Source organism: Phoenix dactylifera, chromosome 12, assembly GCF_051530095.1.
Source record: "Phoenix dactylifera cultivar Ajwa chromosome 12, Ajwa_hap1_PhDact_Kaust_v1.1, whole genome shotgun sequence".
Lineage (NCBI taxonomy): Eukaryota > Viridiplantae > Streptophyta > Magnoliopsida > Arecales > Arecaceae > Phoenix > Phoenix dactylifera.
Genome location: NC_143201.1, coordinates 15375504 through 15394437, shown reverse-complemented (window position 1 = coordinate 15394437; position 18934 = coordinate 15375504). Strand labels below are relative to the sequence as shown.

Here is an 18934-nt window from a genome sequence, read left to right as displayed (position 1 = left end):
GCCCACTCTCTCCTTTGTCAAGTCCCTTAGAAAGGGGACCTTGTACCAAAGAGGGAGTTTGGGGGGGGGGGGGGGGGGGGGGGGGGGGGGGGGGGGGGCGCTCCAAAGGATCTGAAACAAGTCTCACAAACAAGTCTCACAAAGGCTTTGTATCAAGGGGAAAGGCTTACTCAGCCTACCTAGAGGTACCTTAGATGCCGCATGGGCCTTGGACAAGTTATAATTTGTAAGTATGGGATAGGGTTGCAAAGGATTTGCAGTCAACATTTTACTACCTTTGTAACATTGAGAGTATGTTTTATTTAATACAATATTTTATTTCCTTTAAGGGGGGTATACCTCGCCGAGATACTCTAAACTCGAAAAACAGGAGAGATGCTCGATTTTCTTGAATGAGAATTGCAGAGTTCCAAGTTCACATTGAAGGCATGCCAAGCTAGAAAAATTTCAGCTTCGAACGGCTAGCGGACATTGTTATTATGAGGCAGAACATGTTAGCTATAATGGCTCCAACTAGGGTTGATGCTTGAACGGCTCAATTTGCTAAATTTATTAAACTTGGCCTAATTGTTTAGGTCGCTGGATGTAATTTTTTTTTTACCTCGTTAGCAGTTATTTAGTATACATTGGTCCTCCCTCTTTGTTTCCTTTCTTTCTCCCTGCTAATCTCTTGATGATCTTGCCTCCTTGTTACAATATCATCGTCTTAATGAAATGCTAATTACATTTTTTTTATTGAGTGTTTCTAGCACTTTTATACTCTTAAGTAATTAAACATGTTTATTAAAATTACTTCAGTAATCTTGTTTTTCCATTTTTTGCTTTTATGAATCTAAGTTGTTAGATATGATGGAAACTTATTTACTAAAAACTCCAAGTAATATTGGTGGTTTAGAAATTGAATATCCAACACAACCAAGCTCATATTGTAAATATCTAACAACTTCTTCTATCCTATCATACCCTATTAATAAATTTTATTAGTGATATTATAAGTCTTTTTTGTAATTTTCTTTATGTGAATATGGAATGTAATAGTTTGTTCTATAGGGTGGAGCAGCCACAATATTATTTTCGAGCTAGCTAAAAAAGAGATTCAGGTCATACACTGCAAAAGATATATAGGAATGCATGGGTTAAAATTGGGCTCTCGAATTTGATTCATTGTCTAAGTAAATTGGTCTTGTAAAATGATTTAGTGCAAGAATATATGCAATAATGTTGGAAGAGTAAAAATAGTTACATACATAAGTCCATGGTGCATAATGAGCCGTTTTTATTCCGAAACAACAAGCCATGCCTAAAGATAACTTTAATATTTTATGGATTGCATTAAATAAAATTTGCAAGGAGAATCATGGAATGACTATCAATGTAAATCAAGCATAACTCATAGAATGTGTGAAATTTTGGCATGGAGGAAAGGATGAGAGCCTCTTCCTAATGTGATCGCAGACATTTATGCACATTTGAGTGCTATTTAAGCGTCAAAATGTCAAATGAAGAGGTTGACTCAGAGAGAGAAACATAAACTACCTCGTTCAACATGTATAAGGGTGCATAGTTTAATGTATACACTTTAAAATTTGTATGCTGATCTAGTTTTTTACCTTTTTCTTACATTTGGTAATCCAATGACACGCTCCAAGAACTACAAGTGATGGATTATTATAACCTCTCTCTCTTTTTTCTTTTAATAGACCAACATATACCTTTGGGTTGCTCTATAAGAATTAGTGAATTATACTATACAATGCTAAATGAATAATAGTTATCTTACGAAAATTATATTGTTAAGATAAATGATGAGAACTGTCGGGCATAAATTCACTGTAGAACTTTCAAAAGTTCAGAAGGGAGTATTAGTAATAGTACTAGGGAAATTTATAGTCTTGAAAAATGATGCAAACTGGTATATGATGATAAATTGACAATTATACAATGAGTAGTCCAAATGACAATTAAAACTTAATATATATTAAAAAGAAAGATTATATATCGAACGAGAGCGAGATATGGAAGATGCTCAGAGAGGGATGGGAGGATTGAGGGGGAAGACATTGGTGGTAGAAGTCAATGAAATGAAGGCACAGAGGGGTGGAAAGCAAGATGAAAGGCAGTTGTGGATGGAATCCTCACAAACAAACAGGAGGGACTTCGGTGTCAAAAGGCAAGGAAGAGTGGAAAGCTGAAGTGGAAGAGTTGGAGAAGAAGAGGAAGAGGGCAATGATAGAGAGAGAGAGGGAGGGGTAGGGGAGTGTGGAGGAGCGAGGAGATTGGTGGTGGGAGTCCAAGAATAAAAGTGAAATGAGGTCGATGAGAAGGGAGGGCAGTGGGTAAATCCATAGAGAATTGGGAGAGGGAGAGGATGAAGAGCCTAAAATTGAAACATGCCAAAGTAGAACAAGTTCGACTATATCAAGTAGGTGCATAGAAAGGAACTAAAGAGGAAGGGGGAAGGGGCTAAGGAGAGATTATACTCAAAAAGGAATTTAACAGAAAGTCGCCATTAAACTTTTTTTCAAAAAAAGAAAAAACTAACACTATTTAGTAACCTATTTACTGATGCTAATAATGATATCCACCTTTCGAATACAAGAACTCAACCAAAATACTTCAGACACCACAAAAAAAACTAGACTGGAACCTTCCATTTCATATTCTTAGCAGGGTGGATATAGAGTTTCTTTTTTTTGACTCCATATGGGTTTGGATGAAGAGTTCTTGTGGATTTTAAGATCCAGTTTGGTCTTTAAGATTGTTTTTTCACTTGTTATCGATTTCATTTCCTTCAAAAGTGACAAACAAAAACAAGCTAGGCAGTAAGAACCCTGATAAAGTTAAAATTAGCATCAGATAAATGAGGGTGAGATGGCAGTGATCAAGCTAGATCGTGCAATAGAAGCCATTGGCTGAAAGGGGATTGAGCAGGTATAGAACATCTCTACATCTCTATAAAGCGTTGGCCACCAAGAGCCTAGAGAGCAGGATCATTGAGAAAGCATAGCATCTAGCCATCAGCCACATTTTTGGATCACTATATGCCGCAAACTAAACTGTTTCATCATCAATTTGTACATCAAACAATAATGCAATTACAAAACTCTTAACCTGTCATCAAACAAATACACCAATCCATGCCAATCGTTTTGTAATAATCAAACATCTTGTGCATATGGAACTTGCCATGAACTGTTCCTGCAAGGCTAAAACAAGGCTATAACATCCACCTTATCATTCATATATTACACTGCCATTACTAAAACATAGTAGTTTCCATCATCAGACATTTGAAACATGGATTAAGGGCGATGCTGTTAAGATGAGAAGCATAACTGATTTGATCAATCAATCAGGGAAAGATGTGTTGAAAAAGTAATCTGCAGAAATACCTAGGGCACTCATTTTGCACCATATCAACAATTGCCGCATCGGATAGGCTTGCGAGCATAACAAGCATGTAAACCCCTTAAAACAGTTGATCACAGAACCAAAGTGATGGTTGAACATGAAACATATAGAGGTAGCACAGAATTTAGTGATGTATAGGTACAAGAAGTGAGACAAGAACAGAGGAGCATGGTAAAATATATAGGTATGACCTCTCATGTGTACCAATGAGGATGCATCATCAAATGGCAAAAGTTATTACTGTTCCTATAATGCAGAAGGTCCAAGAATAGCTGTCGCTTAGATAATTCAACAATTCAAAATGCATAAACTGATCCACTGTGCAGACTGGAAGAGCAACTACCAATAGAAATGGATCAAATACCATCAAACATGCATGCACCGGCCAAACAAATAGCTCACAGCATGTCCGAACACATTTAGTCATACTGCCCATCATCATGGTTAAGAGTTCTAAAGAAATCAAGGTTCGAAATACAATGTATATATTTAATAGACAAGCAAACAAAATTAGAATAAAAATAGGTCAGCAATGTCAAGCACACAAAAAATAATTCAAAACAAAAAAGCACAAAAAATAATATTAACCGGTCCTTTAAAATCTGAAACATGTCTTGGTAAGTTGAGAGACAATTCAGACAATAAAAAATATCATCTAATTTGAGACATAGCTGGTTCAAAATTTAAGATATGGCTGCCAGTCAGCTCACTACTCATGTGACTACAGCTACAGACTGGAAAATGCAAGAGGTGAAATCCACAGATCCAAAAATCAGGAGAAAGAAACCTAGCTCATCCTCTGAGCAGCTTCCTTCGCGAGCATCTTTTCCTTGGCCTTTGTTTTCGCCTGAGATTTGGAACCCATTATCCCACCTCCCCACTTCTTACGGATCTCATCAAACTTATCATTGAAGTTAGCCTGAAAGAACGAAAATAGTCAACAGACATAGACATTAAAAGATACCAAAGCCTAACAGTGCCACTACAAGCTTACTCACCTTGATAGCCTCCAGGATTTTGCTGAACTCTAGTTTATCCTCATTCTTTACCGTGGTCAAACACAATACAGCTGCAGTCTTCTTGTGTACAATCTACATGGTAGGTGGCAAGATCAGAACATACGCATGTACACATAAACATGTCCATCTTCACGGACCAAAAGTTTTAACAAAGAAAGAGCACAGAAGGTTGCCTACCGCTCCAAGCCGTGCTTTTCCCTTCACAATACAGTAAGGGATTTCCATTTTCCGGCACAAGGCAGGCAGCCAAACTACTAGCTCGATCGGGTCAACATCATGAGCAATGACCACAAGTTGTGCCTTTTTCTATAGGGACAAAAGAAGAACATCTAAATTAGTCCTTCACTAAAATAATATCTTAAAACAATGTTCAACTACATTAACAGATTATACAGCTCCTGTACTTGCAATCTTTCTCAACTTAGATTTGTCAAATGCAGCCTAATACAGCAGAAAGAATGCATACTTCTAAGAAAATGCATTACGCAATAAGCTGATGGACAGCAAAAGCACCAGAAATGGAAGACATCCAAACCTGTTCGATAAGGTAAGTTACGTGATTAAGCCCATATTTCACAACAATAGGCTTCTTAACTTCAACAGTCTTCCCTTCTGCCTCTGCCTGAGCCCTCTTCAGAAGCCGTTCCTTCTTTGCAGCTCTGTCTTCTGGACGATATTTTAGAAGCATCTTGAAAAGGCTGGAGGCTGCAGAAAAATTTTAGGTTCGGCAAGTTTTAACAACTATACAGCAACTAACATTAAATAACAACAACCAAAAAAAAGAAGAAAAGAAAAGAAAGTCATGCAATCAAAAGGCCTGTTTTTTAACAAAAAATCCAAAAAGGCACCGAAACAAAGAATAATCCATGTATCAAAATCAGCGCCGGAGCATACAACCCTATGACGGCTAGTAATACATGATCCCAATGAAAAAAAGATCTTAACTTCACTCAGAAGTGCACCCCAAATTATAAGTCAGACACATCATATTGTTTCATATATCTGTGTTTGCATGTCATTTCAAAATCAATATACTGACTCCAAGGCATGGAAATAAGACACCAGAAAAAAGTGGCAACGAATTACGCTTAGATGTGTTACCTGGACACTCATATCCAGCTCCTAGAGTTCTTGTCAGATACATATCAAAACCAGATATGCATCAGTCATTTTAATATTTATTAAAGTTTTTTAATTGCGCCTTTTAAAAGTGGTAGAGGGTTAAACTCCAACGATGAGTTCAAATCCACTGTAATAATGTTAAAAGCGAGCTTGTTATTTCTAAGAAGGTTGGTATTAAAAATAATTTTGCAAAACGTGTTTTTCCTTATATCCTTAAGATGAAGTAGCTTGGATAAGCAACATACCTATCAAAAGAACCTGACAAATAATACCTTCTAATGTTTCCTTTATACAATATTCATAGGATAGTAGAAATTCATAAAGAACATATTAAATAAAAGAGACAGTAGATAGCTACCAAGATTCTTATCTAAAGTCCTGGTGAACTGGTTCAAGGCCGGGGGGACCTTCAAGCGCTGCTTGAGAATCCTCCTCTGCCTCTGGATTCTGACCACCTTCGGCCACTTGACGAACCGGTGGAGGTCCTTCTTCGGAGGCAAAGCCCCTCCAATCCCAAACTGCTTCGGCCGCTTTTCAAACAGAGGATTCACAACCTTCTCCTGAGATCCAAAACCACCGCAAAATCAATTGAAGAAAAAGAAGGAAAAAGCTCAGCACTACATGAAGAAGAAAATAGATTAATCGTTCTACCAATAAAAAGGAGAAAAACTAAAACAAAAATTACCGGTTTCTTTTTCGCTGGGACCGTAGCCTTCCCACCTCTTTTGGGAGCCTGTCGTATTAAAACCACAGGATAGCAAATCCATAGTTAAACAATTGTGCATAAATTTATAAATAGGGTAAAAAAGGATCTGTTAAGAAAAAAGAAATCAATAATAAAAGAAACTCAAATTAATCGTTTTAGAATAGAAGCTAAACAAAAAATTGTCTATTTCACAAATCTTTATTTAGCGAAGGAGGAGGAAGAGGAAACCATCGATCTGGGAGCTCGCGATTAGATAAAAACGCGAGAGAAAAATCCAATTTTGAGAACAGTGAATGGCTTTTAGAGATCTTAAAGAGAAGAAGTAATACGGATTCTAGGATTGGACAAGAGGAGCCCATACCATTCCAGCGCTGTGCTTAGCGTTCCGGTTGAAGACGGCGACGTGAGGAAACCCTGGGCCAAGGAACCAAGAGAGCGCATGGTGAACTAGGGTTTATGAACGGCGGGGAGTGAGAGGATATTTTGGGCATTCTGAAAAGGTTAAGGGCTACTTTGGTCTATGTCATCATGACCGTTGACAGGGGGCACGAACCCGACCGGATGTTCCTAGCCGTCAGATTAACCGTATGAGAAGATCGTGATGTTGCTCCAGCAGAATCTCACCGAAGCATCTGAGTGTCACGGATGATGTACAATTTATTTTTCTTTTTTTTTTCTTTTTTGAAAGAAAGGATGGTAAGTTGAGAAAAATTACCCTGGGAGACTGTTTGGTTGCCATTAAATCTTACTGAAATATATACCTATAAACGTCATTACATGTATTTACCAAAAAAAATATAAATATTTATTTTTCATAAAATTTATTTTTTAGGTTTTATATTGTTAATTTCGACAAAACTGAAATCAAACAATCGTTTTGATAAAACTCATTCATTTTGAGTTGTTTTATATATCTCTTTAGCAACACTTGTTAACCAAAAAAAACACATTAAGGATGTGTTTGGTTTTTGAATAAATCGTATGTTTGTCTTTCTTATTCCATCTAGATGTGTCGAAAAACTTGTTAGCTGATAAAAAAAGGGTGACAAGTTAAAAGGCTACATAAATACGTGCACAAGCATTAGATAAGTTGGAAAGATGATAATTGAAAGAAAAGACAAAAAGTTGCATGAGTCTAGATGTCTTGACCTTCAAAAACTTTGGCTATTGTCAAACCACTATTTGAAAGAGAAGAATTTAAAAAGACATAAAGTATAGCACTGGTTACGATACTAAATATTCTAAGTTATAGCTACTCTTAGGATAGAAACTACTAGTAGATTAAGCACTAAGATAAAATTAAATGCATTAATTTGAATTATTTGGAAGAGTTTCTTTACAAAGTATAATTCCGTATTTATACTAAACACAATAACTACCTATTGTGACAGTTACTATCCACGTCTGGCCTCCACTCCTAACAATTTGATAATTGATGCTAATTGTCCTCCACTATGCACATTCATTAGCACAATCGCTCTGCACCAACTATCAGATTGATAATCATATCCTATCAATTTTGATCTATCCCAGCATTGCTTACATTGGCTATCTTTCTTTGTTCGGCCTATAACACAATCTTCTATACTTGGGAGAATCTTGGAGACCGATCTATTTACATCAATCTATTCCTTCTATCAACCATCAAGCTGAATACGTGTCTCAACTTAAGGCTCTAGAGGCCTTATCTGATTCTTGTTCAGAACCCCCATGTGTACAGAGATCCTTGGACGATAAGATGTACTGTAAACAATACCCCTCACATCCTATTAGCCATCGATAAGATGCGTAATGGGATATACTGAACACCACATTTATAGCCATAAGTATGGCACTCGACGGTTCGAAACACTTTATGCCTTTGGGATTCCCACACTTTCATCATAACTCTTACCGATACATATCGTCTCATTTTAAGGAATGTCTATGTGACTTAATGAGATGGCTTATCCCCTAGAGTAGAGCTTTTTCTAAAGTACTATAATTGTTTGGAATCCTTTCATGACGTGTGCGGTACTGGAATCTTTCTAAAAAGCTTGACGGATTCATCTTCCATTATTATTTTCAATAGCTACTATTCCCCTCACCTTCCTCAAGCTTTTCATCTCTTGCAATAAGATAAACCACGATCTTGCTTTTCTTCTAGATCTCACCTATGAGAAACAAGAAAAACTAGAGCATTCTGGGGTTCTGTAACTAATCGATCCTCATACACTGATCCAAAATCCTTTTGGCCTTTGTTTATTAGGTCGCATCATCATATCTATGATCCTTTAATCTATTTCTTCTATTTTTCCATGTCACCCTAAGAAAACCTTTCGTTATGGAAGACCAAAGTTTTGATCTGGAAAAATCCTAATCACCATCAGCCATGATCTCTCTGATGTGACATTTAGAACTGATAATTCAACGACATCGTCTTGCAGAAATCAACTGTTTGGAAGAAAAACAGTTTTTTTGATTTCTTCGTCTTTTCTCGTTCTTCTCCTAGAGTCATCCGACCATTACTCTTTGCCGTATTATATTTTTGATCTTGCTCAACCAACTCTTTTCATTTTGACTACAACATGACGAGCTCGAGTCCTTTGGATTTAGGTTCTTTTCAACCTTGGATCAATTGGTAAATCATTTAATGCCAATACTCCCACCAACATTTCTTAGGATGATTTCGGCCTATCTCTACTTAAATATACTTGTTACAATTACTATATGCAGGTTACTGCTATCGCACTACACTGATCTCGCATTAGGAGTATGCTATCTTTTTCCTAGTCTAGGTTTGTAGATACCTTATTTGTTTTTGGCCGATCCAAATGGTCAAGGCATATCTTAGTTTTGCCGGAGCCCTTGCTGAAGACTATCCAATAGCCCTAATTCTGCTTGTGCTGGCCAATCTCTACCCAAAGTCTTAAAGAAATCACCCCGAGCATTTGGATTTTGAGGTCCTCTTTGGAAGCTCCAGATTTGGCTATACATCTACTTTCTAGAAATCTGTCCATCCGTGCCTGATGACACAACACTATTCATATCAATCGTCAATATATTTACTTAGAGGGCCCACTCCTTTCTTCTTTCGAATACTTCTAGTTTTTTTTATGAGGGATCCTCTCACCGAGGTATAATTATCTTGTTTCATTTCCTTCACTTCTTCAAACTTATCTGGTTGGTCTTCTCAAAGCCTCGATATTGCCCCAACACTGAAGCCATGGGACTTCTATGGAGAGACTTCTTAGCTCTGAAAAATATCCATATCGGTTTAATTATTGACAAATTGATCAACAACAAATGCTTTGTCGAGCATTCTCCCCCAACTTTTTTGCTCGCTAATTCGGTCCAGTCCAGAGCATGATTTGTCCATTCTATATTCTCGAAACAACGCACTTACTAATTAATTTTCCCTTACTTTTCTTTAGAGACTTTGTAATTTTTGTTTTTCTCGAGAAAAGCCCTAAATCTAACTCTCTCCACCGGCTCTTGTTGGGCTACTTAGCGTTTAAGATCTAGGAGACTCTCCTCCTCTCCTCTCCTCGCGATTTCCATATCCTCTCCTCTCCTGTCCTCCCTTTCTCTTCCCTTTCTTCCCCCAATACCTCCTCTCCTTCCTTTTCTTTCCTTGGTGAGAGAGATACCTAATGGCAGTACGAGTTGGGCTCTCCTACACTTTTTTTTTTTCTTTTTTCTACTTTTCTACTTTCTTCTTTCTTTTTAATAATATCAAGCAATCCTTTGGACCTCCCTTCCTTTCACAAAAACAAACAAAAAAAAAAAACCATTATCTCATAACTAGTTCACTCAAAGGACTGTATTTTTATGTTATTTAAATGAAAAATAACATATATTTTTTATGCTTTTTCATGCAAGGTTACTCGAGCATAAAATTTGGCGATCCCAAAAAAACCTAATGGAATAACCCGTTTCTTTCATATTTGCAATGAAATGGATATGGAGTGAAAGTTCTGACTCGGTTTAGATTACAATGAAAGAATTTTTATGGGTATTATTAATCTACATACCATTATCTTTCCGCTTTATTATTAATTTCATTTTTAAAAATACTAAATGAGGTAAACTAAGAATCATTCATGCTCGAATGAGACAGATCAGGATGAGATGGTACCGGTCAAGCTAGGTCACGCAAACAAACACATTGGTCAGAAAGATGGAGTGAGATTTTGAGATCATCCCGCCATTGGGGGAAAAGAGAACAAATAAAAAGGGAAAATAGACTCCCTTCTCATGAATAAAGAGCGACTCTCAAAACTGAGAAATTTATGATTAGTGTAACAGAGGTTCCCATCCATCTCTTGGGCACATAATATCCGGCGACCTGAACTGTTTTATCATCAGTTATGTCCAAGGGGCATTGCATTTTACCATCTTAGATTAGGTCATTAAATGAAGACTCCTGCACCATGCCGAACAGTTCATATACTAATGGAACATTTCTCAAACATTTAACTTGCCATAAATCTACCACCCCAAAAAAAAACTTGCCATAAATCATAGATCCTGCAATACTTAAACTGTGTCATGACATGAACAATCCATCACCAGAGATAGCACATCCAAACCTGAATACAATCTGGGAATGACACATGATTTGTTATTTGCTTGCTAACATGACTAGTGAATCAGCAAACTATGTTTTGAAGCATGCAGTACTCACCTTGAAATATCTCTGATTACACCTTTTGCGCCACAGCTGCCATGGCTGACCGCTCATTGAGTCTCAAATTCGCCACAGACTTGCTCATCTTGAAGAACCCAATAAGAAAGACCAATTCTCATTGTAGGGTGGCTGCGAGCATAACGAAGCAAGCAAAATGCTTGCTGATGAAGTGGTAATTGTCCAGACATGTCCTCAAAATTGTATTGATGACGACATCAAATGACAATAATGATTAGTGTGTTTATTAAGCCGAAGGCTCATGCGTATCCGTCAGACAGTTCAACAACTCAGTATTCATAAACTTTAATCTATAGTCTTGTGACCTGTGGTCTGATATTTAGAGCTCCTCTATAATAAGAAAGCAAAAACGCATGAACTGATCCATCCAGCAGGTTGGAGGGCGAACTTCCAGCATGCCAGGAGAACAAGAAAGCATTTTCTCATACCACCAATCATCATAGTTCAGTGTCATAATAAATTGAAGGTTAAAATTCCAGATAAGTTTGATAGACAAGCACAGAAAATTAGAACAAAAATAAGTCAGCAATGCAAATCACGCAAATAATAATGGACACTTTAAAACCTCGGAAGAAAACAAAAAGTTTGGTGGCACCAAGAAACATGCTTGGGGAAGTTCACAGGAGAACCAGACAATTAAAATACTATCTACTTTCAGACAACTGATACAAATTTAAAGATATGGCTGCTAGCCCGTCTGCTGATCAAGTGACTACAGCTACACGCTGGGAAAAGAAAAATGCTAGAGGCGAAACCACATGACCATGACCAAAAAAAGAAACCTAGCTCATCCTCTGAGCAGCTTCCTTCGCTAGAAGCTTTTCCTTCGCCTTGGTTTTTGCCTGAGACTTGGAACCCATTATCCCACCTCCCCACTTCCTACGGACCTCATCAAACTTATCATTGAAGTTGGCCTGAAAGACAAAAAAAGTAAAGAAGATACAGAGATAAAAATATATCCAAGCCTAAGTATGCCACTCTAAGCTTCCTCACCTTGATAGCCTCCAAGATTTTGCTGAATTCTAGTTTATCCTCATTCTTTACAGTGGTCAAACACAATACAGCTGCGGTCTTCTTGTGCACGATCTATAAAAGATGGCGACAAAAAGATCAAAACATATGCATGCATATATAAGCATGTTTATCTTTAATCGAAAGATTTTAGAAAAGGAAACGCATAGAAGGTAACCTACCGTTCCAAGTCGTGCTTTCCCTTTAACAATACAGTAAGGGATCTCCATCTTCCGGCACAAGGCGGGGAGCCAAACAACTAGCTCAATTGGGTCAACGTCATGAGCAATGACCACCAGTTGTGCCTTGTTCTATAAAGGAACAAGATCTAAATTAGTCTTTAACTTAAATAATGTCTCAAAACAATGTTCAGCTGCATTAATTGATTACACAACACCGCTTTCTATTATTCTCAACTTAGATTTGTTGGAGAGCAGCTTATTGTGAAAGCAATTCTAAGAAAACGCATTAGGCAATAAGCTAATAGCCTATGTCATCTAAAAGCACCAGAAGTGGAAGTCTGAAGACATCCAAACCTGTTCAATGAGGTAGGTCACATGATTAAGCCCATACTTCACAACAATAGGCTTCTTAACTTCAACAGGCTTCCCTTCGGCCTCTGCCTGAGCCCTTTTCAGAAGTCTTTCCTTCTTTGCAGCTCTGTCTTCAGGACGATACTTCAGAAGCATCTTGAACAGGCTCGAGGCTGCAGAAATATTTTATGTTTGGCAGGTTTTAGCATGCTTGTTCCACTAAAAAGGACAGGAAAAGAAAAAGAATGGAAGTACAGAAATGAAGCATAAACCATATAAAAATACTATCAGATGACATGCCCAGCAAAGTGAGAAACTTAAAGTGACATTAAGAAGGCTAATAATACTTAAGTGAAATGAAGAGCAGAACCTCAATTCAACAAAACTTCAGTATAAAGTGCATCACAAATTATTAACCTGAAACTTTCGCATTGTTTACTACATTTGCATTTGCATGTCTTTCAAATTCTAAAATACCACAGGGCATGGAAATTAGACACCAGAAAAGGCAACCAACACCAGACAAGGCAACCAGCAATTATGTTTAAGCGATAGGGACACAATTCTTAGTACAGTTCTGCATCTATTTAATTCAGTAAATTGACAAAAACTACTTCAGCACCACCCAACTGATTTTGAAGCAGACATGAGCAGTGGCAGAGAGCTAAATGGGCTGGGGAAAGGAAAACGAGGGGGCGGGGGGTGTTTGGGGTGACAGGCATGCCGCCAACCCTAGCGCTCCCCTTATTGGTTTGGAAGGAAACTTCCACCTCATCATGATCTCAAATATCTTGTGCATTTCAATCTGGCAAGGACTCCAATTTAGAAATTAAGAATTCTGTCTCCTCCAACAGTTGTTACCTCCATTACTTCTATATATGATGAGACATGTGGGTTGAGCAGGCTTGGACCAAAGGTTATAAGCTTGGCGGACCAAGCCAAACCTAGAAAATAAGCTTGTTTAACAAACGGACTGGGCTCGGACTTGGAGATTGAAGCCAGACCTAGCCCAAATTTTTTTCTTGTGTTATTTTGTTGATGTTTGATGTATTTCAAGACTTAATTAATAATTGTTGTTGATAAGTGAATTTTAATGGGATATTAGCTTGTTAGAAATATTTAATTACTCATATTTAGCATTCTTTAAAATATTTTGAAGTATTTTTGATATTTTTTAAAAAAAATTAAAAATGGTCATGAAGATTAAGTCCAATCAGAATGCATGAAGCCTAAGTAAGGGCGGGGCTTGGGACTAGATGATGAGCCTGAAGATCAGACCGGGCCATCTCGGGCCTAAGTAAATTGTGTTGACCTTTGGGTAAAGTCTAGTTCAAGCCCGAACAGACTCGGCCCATAAATAGATCTGGCGTGGGTCGAACTCCAGCAAGGTTGGACTTCACCACCAAAGGCAACCTTATGATGGGCCTAGTACCACCATGTGCCCCTTTTATTAGGCTACTCCTTGTAATTAGCTATCAATCCAACATATCAATAACAATGAACACTCATTGTGAATGATCTTTATCTGATGGAATGCAGCCACAATTTGACTGTTTCTCTTCAATCTAATTATTCTTTCAAGGTAGAAAAAATAAATAAATAAACCTTCCCACTCCTCCTAACCCACTCTTCTCCATGTTTTTGCACGTATATGCATGTGTAGTTCAATGTTTCTCATTTTTAATTCCAATTTGAGCATTGAGTTCCTCCCTATAAGCTTTATATGACTCCTTTGAGTCAGTGTTAGAAAAACATCAAATTAAATATGCAAAGCATCAAATGTCGCTCACTTGATTTTTTTAATTAATTTTATCATGTCAAATCATTTTGCTCAGTTATAACACCCATCAATGTCTGAACAAAGTGTAGCTTTTACTTTGCAGATGATGATGCAACCTTAACAGACATGATGACTATTGTAACTAGGAAAATGCTTCATCCTTCTCAAAACCTCCCTGTAATAGTTGCAACTCACTGTCTTTTATGAACTACCAACTCTAAACTGGTATTTAGCCCCAAAAATAGCAACCAAAACTTTGTGTACTGCACTATCAATGTAGTCTGCATCCTATCGAAGTAAGTTCTTGGGGAAATGCAGCAATGATCTTAAAACTTTGCCCCCCGAACCAAAGTCCTGGTACACTCCTCACTTGAGATTTCTCTAGTTTATCAAAATTTCCCAAAACTAGAGCAACCAACTTCACAACTCAACTAAGCAAAGAAATATTTTCACCAAACAATTAGACTCCTAGTCATCTCAGATAAAGCTCAAGAAGTAGTACTCACATAAAATAAATGTTATGCACATCTCACAAAAATACAATGATGTGCAGCTTTGGATCATCTAAAATTTTATGAGTCAGAGCAGCGTTACTTCAGAGCATCAGAAACTTCATGATAACTAGTTGTGACACTGGTGGTGTGACAATGCACACAAGAATCTGCACACAACAAATGTGCGCATACAAGCAAAACACTTTCACTAGATAAGAATTCAAACTTGTTTAAAGTTGTCCCATTTCACGAACAAATCATTTTTTAATCCAAATGTTTAAAAACATGTAACAGTTATAAAAGCTCATTGTGTGAAAATTCATTAACTTAGCTAATAAACATCTTATGTCATTGGCATAAAAAGACTACAAGAGCGACAAAACAAGGCAGCTAATCACTACTCATGGCCTGAAGCTCAATAACTGAGCCCTAAAATTTAGATAAAATCATCACTGGATGGTAGCAATTTATAAATAACCTATTAAAAGAGACAGTAGATAGCTACCAAGGTTCTTATCCAACGTCCTGGTGAACTGGTTCAAGGCCGGGGGGACCTTCAAGCGCTGCTTGAGAATCCTTCTCTGCCTCTGGATTCTGACCACCTTCGGCCACTTGACGAACCGGTGGAGGTCCTTCTTCGGAGGCAAAGCCCCTCCGATCCCAAACTGCTTCGGCCGCTTCTCAAACAGAGGGTTCACAACCTTCTCCTGAGATCCAAAACCACAGCAAAATCAATTGGAAAAGGAAACAAAAAGCTTAGCATTACATGAAGAAGAGAATGGAATGAACAATCTAGCAATAAAAAGTCAAAACTAAAATCATTTACCGGTTTCTTCTTCGCCGGCGCCGCAGCCTTCCCACCCCTTTTGGGAGCCTGTAAGATTAAATCCACAGATTAATAGATCTGCAGCTAAATAATAAAAGGATCAAAGCGAAGAATCTGAAGAAGTTCGATTCAGAGTCGAACATTAGTAAAACATATCTATTTGATGAGATTTTTCAGCAAAGAAGAAGAAGAATGAGAAAACCATTGACCCGGAAGCTCGAAATTAGATCAAATGCCGGCCAAAAATCCAATTTTGGGTACATAAAACAGCTCCTAGAGATAGAAGGAAATAAGATACTAGGGATTCTATGGAGGAGCTATGGATTGGAGAAGACGGATCCATACCATTTCGGCGTTGCGCTTAGGGTTAGGGCTTTGGAGACGGCGTCGCGCGGAAACCCTAGAAGAGGAGGCGGGCAAGCCCGAAAGGGCTGGGGTTTATAAACGGGCCGAGGGCAAGGAGGGTATTTTGGTCATTCTGAGAAGGTAAGGGACAATTCGGGTAGTTCTATATACACCCCCCTATTGGGGGGGTAGTTCTAAATACACCCCCCCTATTGCTCAGGACACCCCCCCAAAAATTAAAAAAAAAAATACCCAAACTAACCTTTAGTGTAATTACCATATTGCCCTTGAAATTTTCTCAGTACACCCCCCTCCTCCTCCTCCGTTTCGTGCTCCGTTCGGCACTGGATCGCCGAACAAAATGCTTCTGTTCGGCTGAACGGTGCCGAACAGAAGGCTTCTGTTCGGCGATCCAGTGCCGAACAGAAGGCTTCTGTTCGGCAACCCTCAACCGAACAGAATCTTTCTGTTCGGCGGAGGGGAGGGGAGGAGGGGTAGGAGGGTGGGGAGGAGGCGGCGGATGGGGGAGGGGTAGTTGGAGGAGGGGGAGGTGGAGGAGGAGGAGGAGGAGGGGGAGGTGGAGGAGAAGGGGGTGGAGGAGGAGGCAAAGAAGGGGGAGAAGGCGGAGGGGGATGCAGAGTAAGAGGGGATGGGGATGGGGGGCGGAGGTAGAGGGGTGGAGGAGTAGGAGGAGGAGGAGGCAGAGGCGGGGCGGAGGAGGAGGGGAGAGGGATGAGGGGGAGGCAGAGGTGGGCGGGAAGAGGGGGAGGGGGAGGAGGAGGATGAGGAGGGGGGAGGAGAAGGAGGCAGAGGCGGGGCGGAGGAGGAGGGGAGAGGGATGAGGGGGAGGCAGAGGTGGGCGGGAAGAGGGGGAGGGGGAGGAGGAGGATGAGGAGGGGGGAGGAGGAGGAGGCAGAGGCGGGGGTGGGGAGGTGGGGGGTGGGGAGGGTGGGGGGTAATTTAGGAATTTTTAATTTTTTAGGGGTGTCCTTAGCAAATGGGGGGGTGTAGAGAGTATTTAATTTTTTTTTAATTTTTGGGGGGTGTCCTGAGCAATAGGGGGGGTGTATTTAGAACCACCCCTTTGCTCTCACCTAAATTGCTCTCTACACCCCCCAAACCCCCCCACCCCGCTCTTCCCCTCCAAAACACCCGCCGGCTTCTCCCTTCCGCCCAAAAAACCTCGCCTCAAGCACCTCCCCGGCCATCTCCCGAGCAACGAGCACCTCGCCGGCGGAGGAGGAGGGGGGAGGCGGAGGAGGAGGACGGGGAGGCGGGGGGAGGCGGAGGGGGAGGTGGGGGATGGGGAGGAGGAGGAAGGAGGACGGGGAGGTGGGGGAAGAGGAGTGAGAGGAGGTGGCGGAGGAGGAGGGGGGAGGCGGAGGAGGAGGACGGGGAGGTGGAGGGGAGGTGGAGGGGGAGGTGGAGGGGGAGGACGGGGAGGTGGAGGGGAGGAGGGGGGGAGGTGGGGGATGGGGAGGAGGAGGAAGGAGGACAGGGAGGTGGGGGATGGGGAGGAGGAGGAAGCGGGCGCAGGGGGAGGGGGGGAGGAAGACGAGGCGGAGGGGTGATGGGGGAGGCGGAGGAGGAGGAGGGGGAGGCGGAGGAGGAGGACGGGGAGGTGGGGGATGGGGAGGAGGAGGAGGAGGGGGAGGGGTGATGGGGGAGGCGGGGAATCAGGAGGGGTAGGAGGGGGGAGGCGGAGGAGGAGGACGGGGAGGTGGGGGATGGGGAGGAGGAGGAAGCGGGCGCAGGGGGGAGGGGGGGAGGAAGAGGAGGAGGAGGGGTGATGGGGGAGGCGGAGGAGGAGGAGGAGGAGGCGGCAGTGAGGAGGAGGGGGAGGGGAGGAGGCGGCAGTGAGGCGGAGGAGGAGGAGGAGGAGGCGGCAGTGAGGAGGAAGGGGGGGTGTACTGAGAAAATTTCAAGGGCAATATGGTAATTACACTAAAGGTTAGTTTGGGTATTTTTTTTTTGGTTTTTGGGGGGTGTCCTTAGCAATAGGGGGGGTGTATATAGAACCACCCCCCCTATTGCTCAGGACACCCCCCAAAAACCAAAAAGAAAATACCCAAACTAACCTTTGGTGTAATTACCATATTGCCCTTGAAATTTTCTCATACACCCCCCCTTCCTCCTCCTCCGTTTCGTTTTGAAAAGAAAAAAAAAAAACCCCCTCAAACCCCCCTTAAACCCCTCGATCCATTTACATCGTTTAGGCGATCTTTGAAGGAGATTTAAGCCCCATTCGAAGCATGGACAAGCAACTAGTGATTTGGGACGAAGAATCGGCCGCAAAGGTACGTGTTCCACCTTGTTTCGAAATTTTTTTTTTTCACAGTTCGTGCTCCGTTCGGCACTGGATCGCCGAACAAAAGGCTTCTGTTCGGCTGCACGGTGCCGAACAGAAGCCTTCTGTTCGGCAACCCTCAACCGAGCAGAAGCCTTCTGTTCGGCTGCACAGTGCCGAACAGAAGGCTTCTGTTCGGCACTGTGCAGCCGAACAGAAGGCTTCTGCTCGGTTGAGGGTTGCCGAACAGAAGGCTTCTGTTCGGCACTGTTCAGCCGAACAGAAGCCTTCTGGTGCCAAATCGCGTGCCGTGCTGAATTTTGTGCCGAACAGATCCTCTGATTCATTAATTCTTGGTGATAAATTATTTTATATGTAGGGCTATGCTACAACCGAATCGAGTATAATTGGATCAGAATTTGTACTGGATTACACAAGCGAATTTACAACTTACGAGGTATTATAATGTATTGTGCAATTTTGTAATAGTTTAGCGAGCTATTTTTACAACTGTGTACTTACATAAATTGTTTAATGTATAGATCTTCAAGAGTAGAGAGGACTTGTGTAATTGGTGTCGTGAAGCTGGGAGGCGAAATGGTTTTGTTGTTGTAATCAAATCATCCGATGCAGGTACCATTTCTAAGAAACCCAGAATTACGTTAGGTTGTGAGAGGGGTGGGACGTACCGAACCAAAAAAGAAAAGCGAATA

General features: G+C 40.7%; 2 protein-coding genes across 2 annotated transcripts; both read right to left on the bottom strand.

Annotated features, from left to right (window-relative positions):
* Positions 1-3989: 3989 nt before the first annotated feature.
* On the bottom strand, positions 3990-6735 carry LOC103717460 (large ribosomal subunit protein eL8y). Its single transcript, XM_008805859.6, has 7 exons — positions 6620-6735; positions 6238-6285; positions 5911-6112; positions 4966-5135; positions 4608-4736; positions 4410-4502; positions 3990-4330 (listed from the first exon to the last, which is right to left on the bottom strand). Exons 1-7 carry the CDS (start codon positions 6620-6622, stop codon positions 4199-4201), a joined length of 777 nt encoding a protein of 258 aa, XP_008804081.4. The 5' UTR covers positions 6623-6735; the 3' UTR covers positions 3990-4198.
* Positions 6736-11480: 4745 nt separating this feature from the next.
* Positions 11481-16050, bottom strand: LOC103717462 (large ribosomal subunit protein eL8y-like). The gene is made up of 7 exons (XM_008805860.6): positions 15935-16050; positions 15590-15637; positions 15269-15470; positions 12493-12662; positions 12139-12267; positions 11939-12031; positions 11481-11859 (listed from the first exon to the last, which is right to left on the bottom strand). The coding sequence occupies exons 1-7, from the start codon at positions 15935-15937 to the stop codon at positions 11728-11730; spliced, it is 777 nt and encodes a 258-aa protein (XP_008804082.1). The 5' UTR covers positions 15938-16050; the 3' UTR covers positions 11481-11727.
* Between the last annotated feature and the right edge of the window lie 2884 nt (positions 16051-18934).

Bases quoted from the DNA above. Each gene is read 5' to 3' on its own strand.
- LOC103717460 (XM_008805859.6), bottom strand. The intron at 6,113-6,237 runs GTAATTTTTGTT...TTTGGATCTCAG, and splicing joins TCCCAGCGAAAAAGAAACCG to GAGAAGGTTGTGAATCCTCT. The intron at 4,737-4,965 runs GTTTGGATGTCT...TTGTCCCTATAG, and splicing joins TAACTTACCTTATCGAACAG to AAAAAGGCACAACTTGTGGT.
- LOC103717462 (XM_008805860.6), bottom strand. The intron at 12,032-12,138 runs GTAGGTTACCTT...CATCTTTTATAG, and splicing joins GGAAAGCACGACTTGGAACG to ATCGTGCACAAGAAGACCGC. The intron at 11,860-11,938 runs GTGAGGAAGCTT...TTTGTCTTTCAG, and splicing joins AAATCTTGGAGGCTATCAAG to GCCAACTTCAATGATAAGTT.